At 33.8% G+C, this 13,297-nt stretch overlaps 2 protein-coding genes across 2 annotated transcripts; one reads left to right on the forward strand and one right to left on the reverse strand.

Annotated features, from left to right (window-relative positions):
* Positions 1-7,886: 7,886 nt before the first annotated feature.
* On the forward strand, positions 7,887-9,992 carry LOC139893333 (uncharacterized). Its single transcript, XM_071876492.1, has 7 exons — positions 7,887-8,152; positions 8,403-8,549; positions 8,617-8,715; positions 8,805-8,996; positions 9,072-9,191; positions 9,296-9,367; positions 9,445-9,992. Exons 1-7 carry the CDS (start codon positions 7,919-7,921, stop codon positions 9,667-9,669), a joined length of 1,089 nt encoding a protein of 362 aa, XP_071732593.1. The 5' UTR covers positions 7,887-7,918; the 3' UTR covers positions 9,670-9,992.
* Positions 9,993-10,372: 380 nt separating this feature from the next.
* On the reverse strand, positions 10,373-12,311 carry LOC139893334 (rhodanese-like domain-containing protein 14, chloroplastic). Its single transcript, XM_071876493.1, has 6 exons — positions 11,908-12,311; positions 11,781-11,827; positions 11,180-11,272; positions 10,956-11,094; positions 10,765-10,867; positions 10,373-10,597 (listed from the first exon to the last, which is right to left on the reverse strand). Exons 1-6 carry the CDS (start codon positions 12,119-12,121, stop codon positions 10,483-10,485), a joined length of 711 nt encoding a protein of 236 aa, XP_071732594.1. The 5' UTR covers positions 12,122-12,311; the 3' UTR covers positions 10,373-10,482.
* Between the last annotated feature and the right edge of the window lie 986 nt (positions 12,312-13,297).

Genomic DNA, 13,297 nt, shown 5'->3' on the forward strand with positions numbered 1-13,297 from the left:
TTTTTGATTTTGCTCACGTTTCGAATAGCCAAAAGATGCAGCAGAGGGGCAGGATTCGTTTGGTCTCAATATAATTGAGGACTGTTTGGCTCCAATAACCCGGTCCACGTACAAATCCAACTATTACTACGAACCAGAAAATTTTGATGTCTATTAATTTAACTACTTAAAACAAATTTTCGTAATTTTAAGAAATTTAGATAAGAAGTAGAATAAAAATCTATGTCCTAAAACTAGAATAGCGAGAAATAAGAAAGAAAAAGAGTTCGTCGAAAAAGGTCGAAAAAGAAAAATGGTTGAAAAATAAAAGGTGACGGAAAAATAAAAGAAACTTATAAAACTTAGAAATACTTGACTAACCTAACCTTATTACTACAACTAACTTAAAATTATAATCGCAAATTGAGATTACTAATTGGAATGATAATTGATACATAGGTAAAAGTCGTCTAAAAATATTAAAGCTAACAGGAAAAACTAAATCCCAAATGGAAATAACTTAAAAAGAAACTAAAACTTAAAAAGGCGTCGCAAAATTCTAAAGCACCTAAATCTTAGTCTAAAGAAAAAGCACTTAAGAAATTCTACGGCAAAGCCTAAAAATCTAAAAGTAAAAATAACTATTGCAAAAACTAAGTTTAAAACTAAATATGAGCGAAAAATACAAATATTACGCTAAAACGATTAAAAAGGGAAAAAATATACAAAAAGTTGTAAAAAAAATACAATTTTTATAAAAATATTATTTTTATATTAATTATTTATTAAAACTATTAATTTTACAATTTAATTAAACTAATTAAACTAAATAAAACAAATTAAATAAAAAGAAACTTTAAAATAAAACTTAATTATAATAATAATAATAGATAATTAGGGTTTATAATAATAATAATTAATAAATACTCCGTAATTAATGCAGAGTTAGGGTTCTGTCGGTGGCGTCAGAGAAACTCCGCGAGTCGCGGTAATCAATGAAGCAAACCCCGCGAGTCGCGGGGTTCAGAAATTCAAATGACAGTTTTTTTTAAAATTCGACGCGTTTTTATTTATTTTTTTTTATTTTCTGTTTTCTGTTTTTATATAAATAAAAGATATTTAAATAAAACTTATATTTTTATAAACTAAAATAAAAATAAAGAAACTTATAAAACTTAAATATTTAACAAAATCTTAAAAATACTTATATTTTTGTTTTTCTTTTTATATTTTTGAATAATTAAAACGTATTTTTACAAAAAACGAATTTTAATAAAAGTTAACTAAAAATCTTTTTTTTTTTTATATAGCGTTGCGCTTCCGGCGTTTAAGAGAATCCCCGGCAGCGGCGCCAAAAATACTTGATGTTTTAGCAGAGTAGTATATAAAATAGCTTATTTTTATAGAAAATACTATTAAATACGATACAATTTTACACAAGATATTTATTTATTTATAGAATGGATATACTTAAACCTTGCTACAACACTTATAGGCAGTGTACCTAATCGTACAGTAGTGTAGTTTTTAGTAAGTCCGGTTCGTTCCACGGGGAATCTTTTTAAACAAAGCTTAACGCTATATTAGTTTACTTTTATAAAAATACAAATATATATATATAAGTAATATTATTTTTATAAAGGGGGGTTTTTACCGTTTAATGACCGGTTTGTCGATTTTAAAACTTTAGTCGCAGTTAAAACCAAATAAATACAAGACTTTAAATTAAAGCATAAAGTAAATAACGATAATGAAATTGCGAATAATAAAAGTGCGATAAAATAAACTTGCGATAATTAAAAAGTACGATAATTAAAAGTGCAATTAAATACAATAACAATAAAAATTCGATAATTAGAAGTGCAATTAAATATAAAATAAAGGAAATTAAATATGAAATAAAAGAATTATGCTTATTTAAACTTCCGTAATCATGATGTTTGACGTGTTGATTTTAGTTTTATGCCCATGGGTTAATTGTCCTTTGTCCTGGATTATTTAATATGTCCGTCTGGTTTTTGTCCATAACAGTCCATCAGTCATAAATATAAAGTGCGAGTATCCTCGTCAAATTATCCTTATACCCGAAGTTAAATATTCCAACTAATTGGGGACTTAAACTGTAACAAGATTTTAATACTTTGTTTAATAATTACACCAGGATGTCGACTGAGTGTAACCCAAGGTTTTAATATTTTGTTATCAATTATACCAAGTGTCCTTGTACATAATTTCACCCCTGTTTTAATTATTCTAGTGGCTATTAATCCATTCCCGTGTCCGGTTAAATGAACGATTATTCGTACATATAAATACCCTGCCCATCGTGTCTGATCGAGTGTATATGGTAATTTATAGGGACGCCCAATTGTAAATCTTTATATTAACATTAACAAACTATCATTTAGTTAAACAAATATAAAGCCCATTAATAGCCCATAGTCTAATTTTCACAAGTGTCGTTCTTTTGTCCAAACACCAATTATGGTACAAAGCCCAATTACCCAATTTTAGTAATTAGCCCAACATCATGATTACTTCGGATTAAATAAGCATAATAATAACTTAGCTACGAGACATTAATATAAAAAGGTTGAACATAACTTACAATGATTAAAAATAGCGTAGCGTTACACAGACAGAATTTCGACTTACACCCTTACAACATTCGCTAACATACCCTTATTATTAGGATTAAAATTAAAATTAAAATTAAAATATAAATATAAATATATACGATATAGATAGAGAGATGGATGGATTTTTGGTGGTTTTTGCGATCAGAATTCGTTTGCTTTTATAGGGATTTTCGACTTTTGGGGCTCCGCGACTCGCGGCATTTTTGCCTTCAAACTCCGCGAGTCGCGGAGTTTGAAATTACAGCTCAGTCCCTTTTGGAGTCTTTCTTGCCGACGGTTTATAATATATATATAATATATATATAATTAATATAATTAATTATATATTATATTATATTTATATACATAGTTAACTTGTAATTTTTAGTCCGTTGCGTCGAGCGTTGAGAGTTGACTCTGGTCCCGGTTCCGGATTTTCGAACGTCCTTGCGTACAATTTTATATTTTGTACTTTGCGTTTTGAATCTTGTACTCTTGTAATTTCGAGACGTTTCTTATCAATAATTGGAACCTCTTTGATTGTCTTTTATACTTTTGAGCTTTTTGGTCGTTTGCGTCTTCAATTCGTCGAATCTGTCTTTTGTCTTCACCTTTTATTATTTAAACGAATATCACTTTTAAATAGAACAATTGCAACTAAAAGCTTGTCTTTCTTGAGGAATAATGCTATGAAATATATGTTCGTTTTTAGCATTATCACCCATCTTCTCATCCCAAGCACGCTCTCACTGTACGAGTAAGAAATAAAGCCGCGACTACTCAAGAAGAAACTTGGTTCGTACCATCGGTCAGTCAAAAATTTCTTTGCCATCGGAGAGTAAAACAAGTACTTGAAGCCTTAGTGTTTCCCGGAATCATCACACTAATCTTGAGAACATTGGAGAACGTCGCATAATCATCTCCACAACTCCACTAGTTGACTAACTCCCACTAGCTTGATAACTTTTGTCGGTTACCAAACTCACATCGAGTTCCCGACACCCTCAATGATCCTAGAAAGCTCAAGTTCTGGGACTTAAAAGATTATCCGCCCTTCTTCCATCACCTAAAGACTTCTAATTGATCACCCTCTAAGAAAACCCCTCCTTTTTGTTGAAACATCAACCAAACTCGAGCAACCGTCGAACGCGTTCTATCCGAAAACCTTCAACAACCAATTACCCGTAGTGACAAGAAGCTCAATCAGCCCGCATAATCCATAGATCATGGAATATTGACCAAACACCATTGGTCATCCCGTTTCTAAACGGCAAACATCAAACTTCCCCGATAACTCCCACTATCGACTTTCAACCCGATGCATCTTGTTCGTTATTCAACCACTCAAACTCGAGAGAAAAACAACCTCCTAAGCTTTCATATCAAACCTACATATCTGAAAACATAGCTCGTATCGCTCGAAGTTTCCGAGACAAAACCATCTCGTGCTCGCATCATCAAACCCAAAAAACTTCATCCTGAAAACTTCCCAAATTTGAAACGTCATATCTCAAGATCCAACGGTCAGATCAGCCTCAAATTTTTACCACTTGTAGAATAGTAAGTCTACTATCTATAGCCAAAAAATCAAGTCGATCCAACGGTTAACGAATTCGTTACGAATTTTCTACTACAGCAGCTCCTAGAACTATGAATTTGAAAGTTCAACCATTCTTTCGCACGGGATCGCGAAGAACAAGAACTCAGATCCGACACCCGGATCTCCCGAAAAATCTCTCCACGACGAACCCATCGTCCCGATCTCTGACTCCGTAACCCTTCGCGAAAAAATCACCATCATGATGCAATCAGCGTCCCGATTAAAAAATAACTTCCAAGAACCGATACCCGAATCTTGTGTGATCAACTCTCCCGGATACATAGGCATATCCATGAGTTTATCGCGATCAACTAAGTCACCTGCTCTCGATACATGTTGCAAAACAAATCCCTCAGTCCGCCGTTTGATCTAACCTTGATGAAAAAAATCGAATCATCAACCATATCGAAGAAACTTGCTCTCAAATTCGCCATCGCTCCCAAAATCGAAACCTTGAGCTCTGTTACCACTTTTTAGGATTTAGGACCCAAAACAAGACAAGTGATTGATCATAATCACCAATCCACGAACGACAAATGAATAATTAAAGCATAACGATAAATAAAGGCATAAAATAACACGTCATTTAACGTGGATATATCCCAACTCCAAAAGACGGAGAAGGGTTTTTCTCCACGGGCGCAAACCAGAGATTTTTTTACTATAAATTTCTTTCACACATGTTAAGGTTACAATAGGGTTTTTAAATAGGCAAAATTCAACAAGGAAACTACTTAACGAACAAGAAAACACGATTCAGGAAGTTTCCTCCCGTCAGAACCATTTTCGCGACCGCAATAGAATTCTTGTGGTCGCGAGTATTGTTTTCTCAGCAGACTCTTTCATACCTTGCGACCATAACTTTAAACTCGCGGTCACAAGTTTCACGGATTTAGCAAACCTTATTTAATTCGAACTTTGCACTCTAGTAGCTTTCTACTCTAATGTGACGTATGAAATTGTAAATTTTCATATAGTGAACAAAAATCAGTTGTTGACTTGACTATGTTTAAAGCATTTGTGTTATTTGATCACAATGGCACCTTTGGTTAGCTTGCCCAACACGTTAGAAAACCTTGGACCAGCCCTTAGACGCTAGCGACAATTAATATTTGAGATCATTGTCGTACATTTTTACGAACTTGCAGTATCCAACACCATACCAACATTTTCCGGTCATTATAAATATGGTTTGTTGTTTGATCTTGACCAAAGCTTTAGAATTTTGTCATAATTTAAGAAGTCTATAGTTTTACATTGAGGTATTCAACCCCCAATCTTGACTCTGAATTGGATTTTTAAGTCGTATCTCATGCACCACTTGCAGCTAATTTCAATTTTTTTTATTGTTGCCATTTTCTAAGTTACTACCCAGGAAATGTTATTACCAACACGATTCATGTCATTGCACACAATTTTGGTTACATTTTAACTTCAACCTATTATCAATTACTCCCTCCGTCTCATATCTATTGTACATTATTCCTTTTATGTGTGTCCCAAATTAATTGTCCATTTCCATAAATGAAAAAATAATAATGTGATAAAGTTCTTTTGTGTCCCTACTTTATACATGTAAGACAAAATGATAGGTAAAAAGTAAGGGGTAAACTGGAAAAGTTTACAGAAAAGTACATGTGTCAGGTACTTTTTTTTAAATTGTGTGTTTTTTGTCTGTGAACAATAGATTTGAGACGGATGGAGTACCTTTTTACATTAGTTGATACCACATAACCCTCATACCTCACCATTAATAACTCACACTACTCACAAAATATACCACTCAATGTAAATAATTACCAAGATTTTCATAACTTAAAAATTGTTAGTCATTACTCATATATCTTGATCATGATCATGAAAATGTTTGTCACTACTTGCATTTGATGACCGGGATTGCGAAGAGCAAGCCACAAATTGAATTTTTGCAGCGTATGATTCCGATCATAAATGAATCATGACGCAAAAATTGTTGATCTTGACTTACATTACCCGATTGCGAGGGGAGTCTTAACACACAATAGGCAAAATGATATAGTAGGGCATTTTCGCCACTATTTGTGATATTAAATTGTCATTCTCCATATGTCATAAAATAATTCTCATTTTGACTTTCTAAGCTTATAAATTAAATTTTGATTAGACAAAATCTCAAACATCGTAGGTGAACTTAAACTTCTTTTTTTTTTTTTTTAAATTTGTTGACCTTAAATAATTAAGAAATCTCACGGTTGACCTTGGAGTTAACGGTTGTTAAGTTTTGCCTGTTAAGTTGAATCACGTGCACTTCACGTTAGGGCATTTTCGTCCATCTATGTTTTGTTGATATGTTCCTTACAAATCGTCGTTCCTTATTAACTTGCATACGAATTTCATAACACCTTTTCATCTTCTTCTCCAAAAAAAAAAAACTCTCCAAACCAATTCAAAACTAGTGAAACCACAATCGTATTAATGTGATTGATAAGCTTAATTCGATGCGAGTGTCTAAGTGAAAACATTCAATCATGAACATACTTGCCTCACTCTGATGACATATTGATATATTGTTAAACCGAATGTTGGAATTGGTTGGATTTTAATGTTTATTGTATTTTGATAAACTAAATGTTGAATTTGGTTGAATTTTAATGCTTACTGTATTTTATTAATGTTAAACTGCCTTAAAAAGTGTTAACAAGCCAATTTTGCAGATCGATGACTAATTATGTGACTCAATTGCAGATTATTGGTTTAAACTTCGGAGTGCAGATTGTTGTTGATAAATTTGGTTCAAACTATGACCAATCATGTGACTCAGTTGCAGATCGATGTTAAACTGTGTCAATTACATATTTTATTTAAATGACCTAAATTGACCCATTGCAGATGTTATCATTGTTAAACTGCTTTTATAGTGTATCATTTGCAGTATAATTGTTTTGGTTCAAATTGCATCGTATAATGGCAAACAACGCCCAACTATATAGAAAATATGTAACTAATTAAAATATCTAAACATACATAGCAAACAATACCCAACTACAAAACAACAAAATCTTCAACATTCTAGCATGATTTTCTGCAGGATTAGCTTTGGCTTCACTCGCATTTTTTGAATTTAGTAAACCTGAAATTATCATCGTCGAACATTCACAAATTTGTGGATCAAACCAACCAAAAAACCTGCAAGTAAATCCCTGAAACACCAAACAATACAACCAAAAAATCAAAAATCGTATAACTGAAAACACACACTTTAAACGGGATTACCTTAATCAGAGAAGCATATAACGACGGTCTGGATTTGAATTGTCCATGATGTACGGAGGACAACGCTTCGACCACACCAACATACAACCATTTCGGATTCCAATTTGAATTTGATCAATTTAGTTGTGAGTGAAAAATTAGGGTTTTGAATTTTGAAACGATGATTCAATTGGAACGTTTATAAAGAGTAAGGTAGGTTCACGTGTTTGGTAGACACAACCAAATTTAATGTATATGGATGAAAATGCCCTTACGTTATGTGCACGTGATTCAAATTAACGAATAGAATTTAACAACTGTCTACTCTAAGGTCGTGAGATATTTTAATAATGTGAGGTTAACGAAGTAAAAAAAAAAGTTGATCGTAAGTTGAGGGAATAACAACATTTTGTCTCTTGATTAACTTCTTCCTTTTCATTCCAATCAAGCCCCTCTAAAATTGAAGTCGCAGCAGCCTTTTGTCTTTCAAATGGCTGCATCTGTTGCACGTTTTCGATTATCTCATTTTCTCCCAATCAATTCTTCATCATTTTATCGGTTGCGTTGTGTCTCCACAGTTTCTTCGTCTTCATCTTCTTCACTATACAAACGAATCGGAACTCATAACGGCACATTTCACTGCGACGAAGCCCTAGGATGCTTCATGATTACTCTCACTTCCAAATTTCACGGAGCTCAAATCGTCCGTACCAGAAACCTTCAAGTACTCTAATCTATCCATCCCTAAATACACCTTCATACTTTACGCTTCTACTTTATTGTTTAAATTAGGTTTACTTGCTCTTAAATGTTAACTGTCACTCACATGCTTCCACTTGTTGTTTATATTGTAACTATAACTAGTGAAGTGTGATACATTTTGGTGTAATTAACGGTTGTTTGTACATGTATATGAAATTAAAATTGGAATTGGATAGTGATATTGGGGAAATGTGGTTGAAAATTTGGAATAGGTTTTGGATACGCTTGATGCGGTGCTTGACGTTGGCGGAGTATATGATCCGAGCAGGGACCGGTTTGATCATCATCAGAACGGATTCGATGAAGCGCTTGGAAATGGATTTACGACTAAATTAAGTAGTGCTGGCCTTGTGTATAAGGTATGATTATACTCGATCAGTTTTTACTAATGAATCAAGTTTATGATTAGCAAATTGTTTCGTGTAGCATTATGGAGTTGAGATCATTGCGAATGCCGTTAAGCTTGATGAGAACCATCCTGACGTGCGTACCTTGTTTTTGGCTGTTTACAAGAATTTTGTAGAGGTAGTATGAAAAATTATCTGATGATTATACAATCTTGTAGTGTTTTAGCTGTTGATATTTGTTTATTGAAAGACTGTACATTGTGTTAGGCAGTTGATGCGATTGATAATGGAGTCAACCAATATGAGATAGATCAGCCTCCCAAGTATGTAAACAATACAACGTTATCTTCTAGAATCTCGAAATTGAATATGAACTGGTATGATGCTGATCAGTCACCTGAGAAAGAAGATCAGGCGTTTCAACAAGCAATGGCACTAGCAGGCAGTGAATTTATGGACGTGAGTAGATTCTATACTTAGTGTTTGCATGATATTGAGCAATGAATGTGATTTTATATTGTTTTTGTGTACCAGTCTATTTACTTTCATGCAAAGTCATGGTTACCAGCAAGAGCGGTTGTTATGGAATGTCTTGCAGCAAGAAAGAATATTGATTCTAGTGGTGAAATCATTTTACTGACCAGGTCGTGCCCTGTAAGTGAACAGTTATAAGAAACTATTTTGCTGTAAATTTTGCACCAACATAAGATTCACTCAAAAAGAACTCAATTAATTAATAAATTTATTATATTTGACAGTGGAAACTTCACATATTTGACCTTGAGGTGGAAATGAAGATCGGTCCTGTTTTGAAATATGTTATATATCAGGTGCTTAACACTGTTCAGATTTTCAAGATTTATACAGCAAAAGACTAAATTCCTCGATTCTTTTTATCATCTTATAGGATGACAGGAACCATAAGTGGCGAATACAAGCAGTAGCAGTGTCACCAGACAAATTTGAGAGCCGAAAGCCTTTACCATCTCACTGGAGGGGTTTGACCGATGATCATCTTTCTCAAGTGGCAGGAATACCTGGTTGTGTTTTTGTGCACGCGAGTGGTTTTATAGGTGGAAACAAGACTTTTGAGGGCGCACTGGCCATGGCTAGAGCTTCTTTATTGGCTTAAGCAAGAAAGGTTCTAGACATTTGTCGAGAACCATCTAAACTGGATATTAACGTGCGTTGCAAGGTATATCTATCAGCTTTCCATACTTGAATACATACAAACGCTTCAGATCAATCATGAACTTACTATCTGATATGATTTTCGCACTGATTACCTAGAAATATCACTTATGAAGGAATGGGACAGGGGCGGACATTGAAAATGCAATTTTGTAGGCTATAAAATAGTTATTATGGTTCATTTCCATCTTTTTTTCATATGATAATGCATATTGAGGCTTTAATATCTGAAAGTGTCTATAATGGAATAGGTACTTTTCATCTTTCTATCAATCTGCGAGTAATTTTCATAATGGATTTACCTCTTCATGATCAGTTTTGAGCTCGACATACATGTAATACACTAACAAGTAACACTCCAATTTTGATGTTTCAGTATTTAACATTAAAAGGTTTAATTGGGAACAAATTTATAGCAAGTGCTGTGATGAATCTAATATTAATTTGGGAAGGAATAAATGTGAGATTATGCGGAATAAGTTCTAGTTTAAATGAGGTGTGCAGTATATCCAACTAGTATTGAGGTTTATTTGAGGTGGATATGTCTGTTGCCTTATGCCAAGGATGCAGATTAAGAAATTTTATAAGTAAACATCATCTAGTCGAACCTTTTATCGGGGAACCAGAAGGATTTAAACTTCTAATCGGAAATGATAAAAATTATTACTATCGAATTATAATCGTTAACTATAAAAGTTTTGTACGTAAGTTAGGCCTGCAAATTACAAGAAACTCTGTGTAGCTTTTTAATACTTCATTCTTCTGATTCTATAGGCAGGTCTTCTTTGAACCACTGATACAGTCCTCCCTCCATATGAAAGACATTATTATAACCATTCAGCACTAGCAAGTAGGCAGCTATAAGTGACCTGCATAAATTATCAATATTATTATTATTATATATATACAAGAATGATCATGATATGAATCTATTTAATTTTCTATTTCTTTATCCATCATTCTGTTAAGTATAGACAGACGTTTGTTTATGATGATATATGCATATATAAGATGAATAATGAAAACTTAAAGAAACCTTGATTGTTGGCCTTCTGGAAGATTTTGGGTAGGTTTCATTGTACCTCCAGATGCACAAGCTACTATAATCTTCGAGCTTTTATCTAGTTTTGATTCGATACCTGTTTCATATTGAATAATAAATGAACCGCTTATCCCACGAAATGTATAATTGACAATATTTGCTTCAAGTAACATATCATATCATACTTTGTATAAATTCAGGATTCTCTTCTGTTCCAGCAAAGATACCGAAAAACGCAAATGCCAATCGTCTAGTAATATCCCATGCTGTCCACTCCTTTATGAGTCTGTATATTTGTACATTGATCGCACCTGGGGGATGAGCCTACATTCACAACACAATCGCATGATTTGTTGCTAAAATACAATTTTCGTATAACGTTATTGGAGACATATATCATATGTTCAACCTCTTTAAACTCTGCTTCTGGTCTCACATCAAGTATCACAAAGTTGTTTTGTTGCTGAAGTCGTAATGCTTCCTTCACATCCACACTTCGAACCTGCAGCGCTTATAATATGTTTTTGCTCCTTAGTCTGTGCTTAACATCATAGTTATGCTTGAAACATGCCTTCAATAGAACATCATTTCTCAACAAGGAAATGACAAGTCGTTAGGGTTGGTATTTAGTGACCCTTTTACTTGTGAATGGGTAAATTTTGGGTGTGTTTATATTAATCTTGATCCAATTGATCCAATAGAATGGATAAAACAGATCGAATATGATCGAAAGTAGATTTTTTGAGCATACCTCCTCAACTGTTTTGTTCCTTGATTCAGAGAACATTTATAAGTTTATAACAAACTGGACAAAATGTTGCAAGTAAACCCAAGGTGACCCGGCCCGTTTAGGACAAAATGATCATTATTAACCTAAACCTGCTTTGACCCGTTAGTGTACACTTTTTGATCACATGTTTAATATAGTGGAGTAGTTTATTAAATTCTAACGCCCTCTTCGGTAAGTAACAAATGGTTGTGTATGATAATAACTCTAGGTAAAATTATACCCTTTTTTGTAGCAATAGCTCCCTCTTTGTCTTCCACTCTTCTTCAGCTAAACAACCAAAAAGAAGATATAGTTGATATGTGAATATGGTATCCCTATATAAGAGAATAATAACAGTAAGCAATTACCAGGTGTTTTTGCAGTTTTTGTTGCTGCACTTCTGATTGTTAACCTGGACATAGACTGTTTTCTAGCAAAAGACTGGTGTAGATTGATTGCAATGCAACAGATTCTGTTTTCATTTACACAATTTGAATATGATGTAAATGGAACATCATAAAGCTTTGACTGGAAATATGTGGAAGATGAGTGTGGAGTAAGTGAGGTGAGACTAACCATCATCCAAAAACAGGGTAGTCTGTTAGTGTTTTATTTATTACCTGTTTTCTATATAACTTTTATTTGTAGATAATATAATCTGCAGTGATTTAATGTTAAAAAGATGATAACTGCAGTTGAAATGTGAGAGAGTGCAATCGGGAAATGAGATAATTGAAGGTGGGGTATAGGCGCATAAAATTGTGGATATTTTGGTTTCCCCACAATCTGCGTTTGTGGTGGTGGCTTTACTATCCAGGATCTTGTTTGATCCCCATACTACCCATTCCCATATCAAGTTCTGGCTTTTTTATTTTACTATAACAAGAAAAAAGTGATTTACTTTCACTCGAACTTTAATCTCAATTTAATCAACGTTATTATCAGATATTAGCATTCCCACTTTACCAGTTGCTTTTATTACGCCATATTTTTAATTCGGAAATTAAAGCCTTTGTGAATGTGAAATCAACGCTTTGTGAAATTATATTAGATTAGACCACTTCCAACGACGTCCTTCCTCACCACGATAAATTGCCACATCAGCCTTACATGAACATGTTCGCTCCATTTCCTCCTCAAGATGGATTCACTACTATTCATGACATACTTCTTTACCATTATACGAAAACACCAAATTAGATTCAACGCACTTCCTTATCATTACATGGACACACCAAATTAATTAAATGAACTAATTTACAAGTGTTAAAGCTTTTAGTACAAAAAGTATATGAATCAACCTTGTCTTTAATTATGCTATGCGGATAAAAAAAGGTAGCCCGGAAGGGCAAGGGCGGATATATGTTATATCTAGTGGTAGCACGAGCTACCACTAAAATACGCGATGCAATGGAAAATTTTCGTTTTTTTTTCCTAGTGATACTACTGGATAATGTAATTTTTTGTGTGTGACACCACTGGATAGTGTAATCTTTTTGAATTTTTAACTAGTGACACCAGTGACTACGAAACCTGGATCCGCCAGGGCGGGTAAGGGAGGATTCAGTACCATCAGTGTCCTCATGAGGGCGGATGAGGGCGGGTCCAGGGCATAAACTGATGGGAGTGGTCTTATGGGATAAGGATGAAGAGTGGAAGGGCGGATGGTTTCAGGTATGGAGATTAGCAGGTCAAGTGTAATTTGAGATTGCCATGTGTTCTTGAGTTTTATTTCGATGAAAAAGGAATAGAATAGAA

Source organism: Rutidosis leptorrhynchoides, chromosome 2 (assembly GCF_046630445.1).
Source record: "Rutidosis leptorrhynchoides isolate AG116_Rl617_1_P2 chromosome 2, CSIRO_AGI_Rlap_v1, whole genome shotgun sequence".
NCBI classification, from domain to species: domain Eukaryota; kingdom Viridiplantae; phylum Streptophyta; class Magnoliopsida; order Asterales; family Asteraceae; genus Rutidosis; species Rutidosis leptorrhynchoides.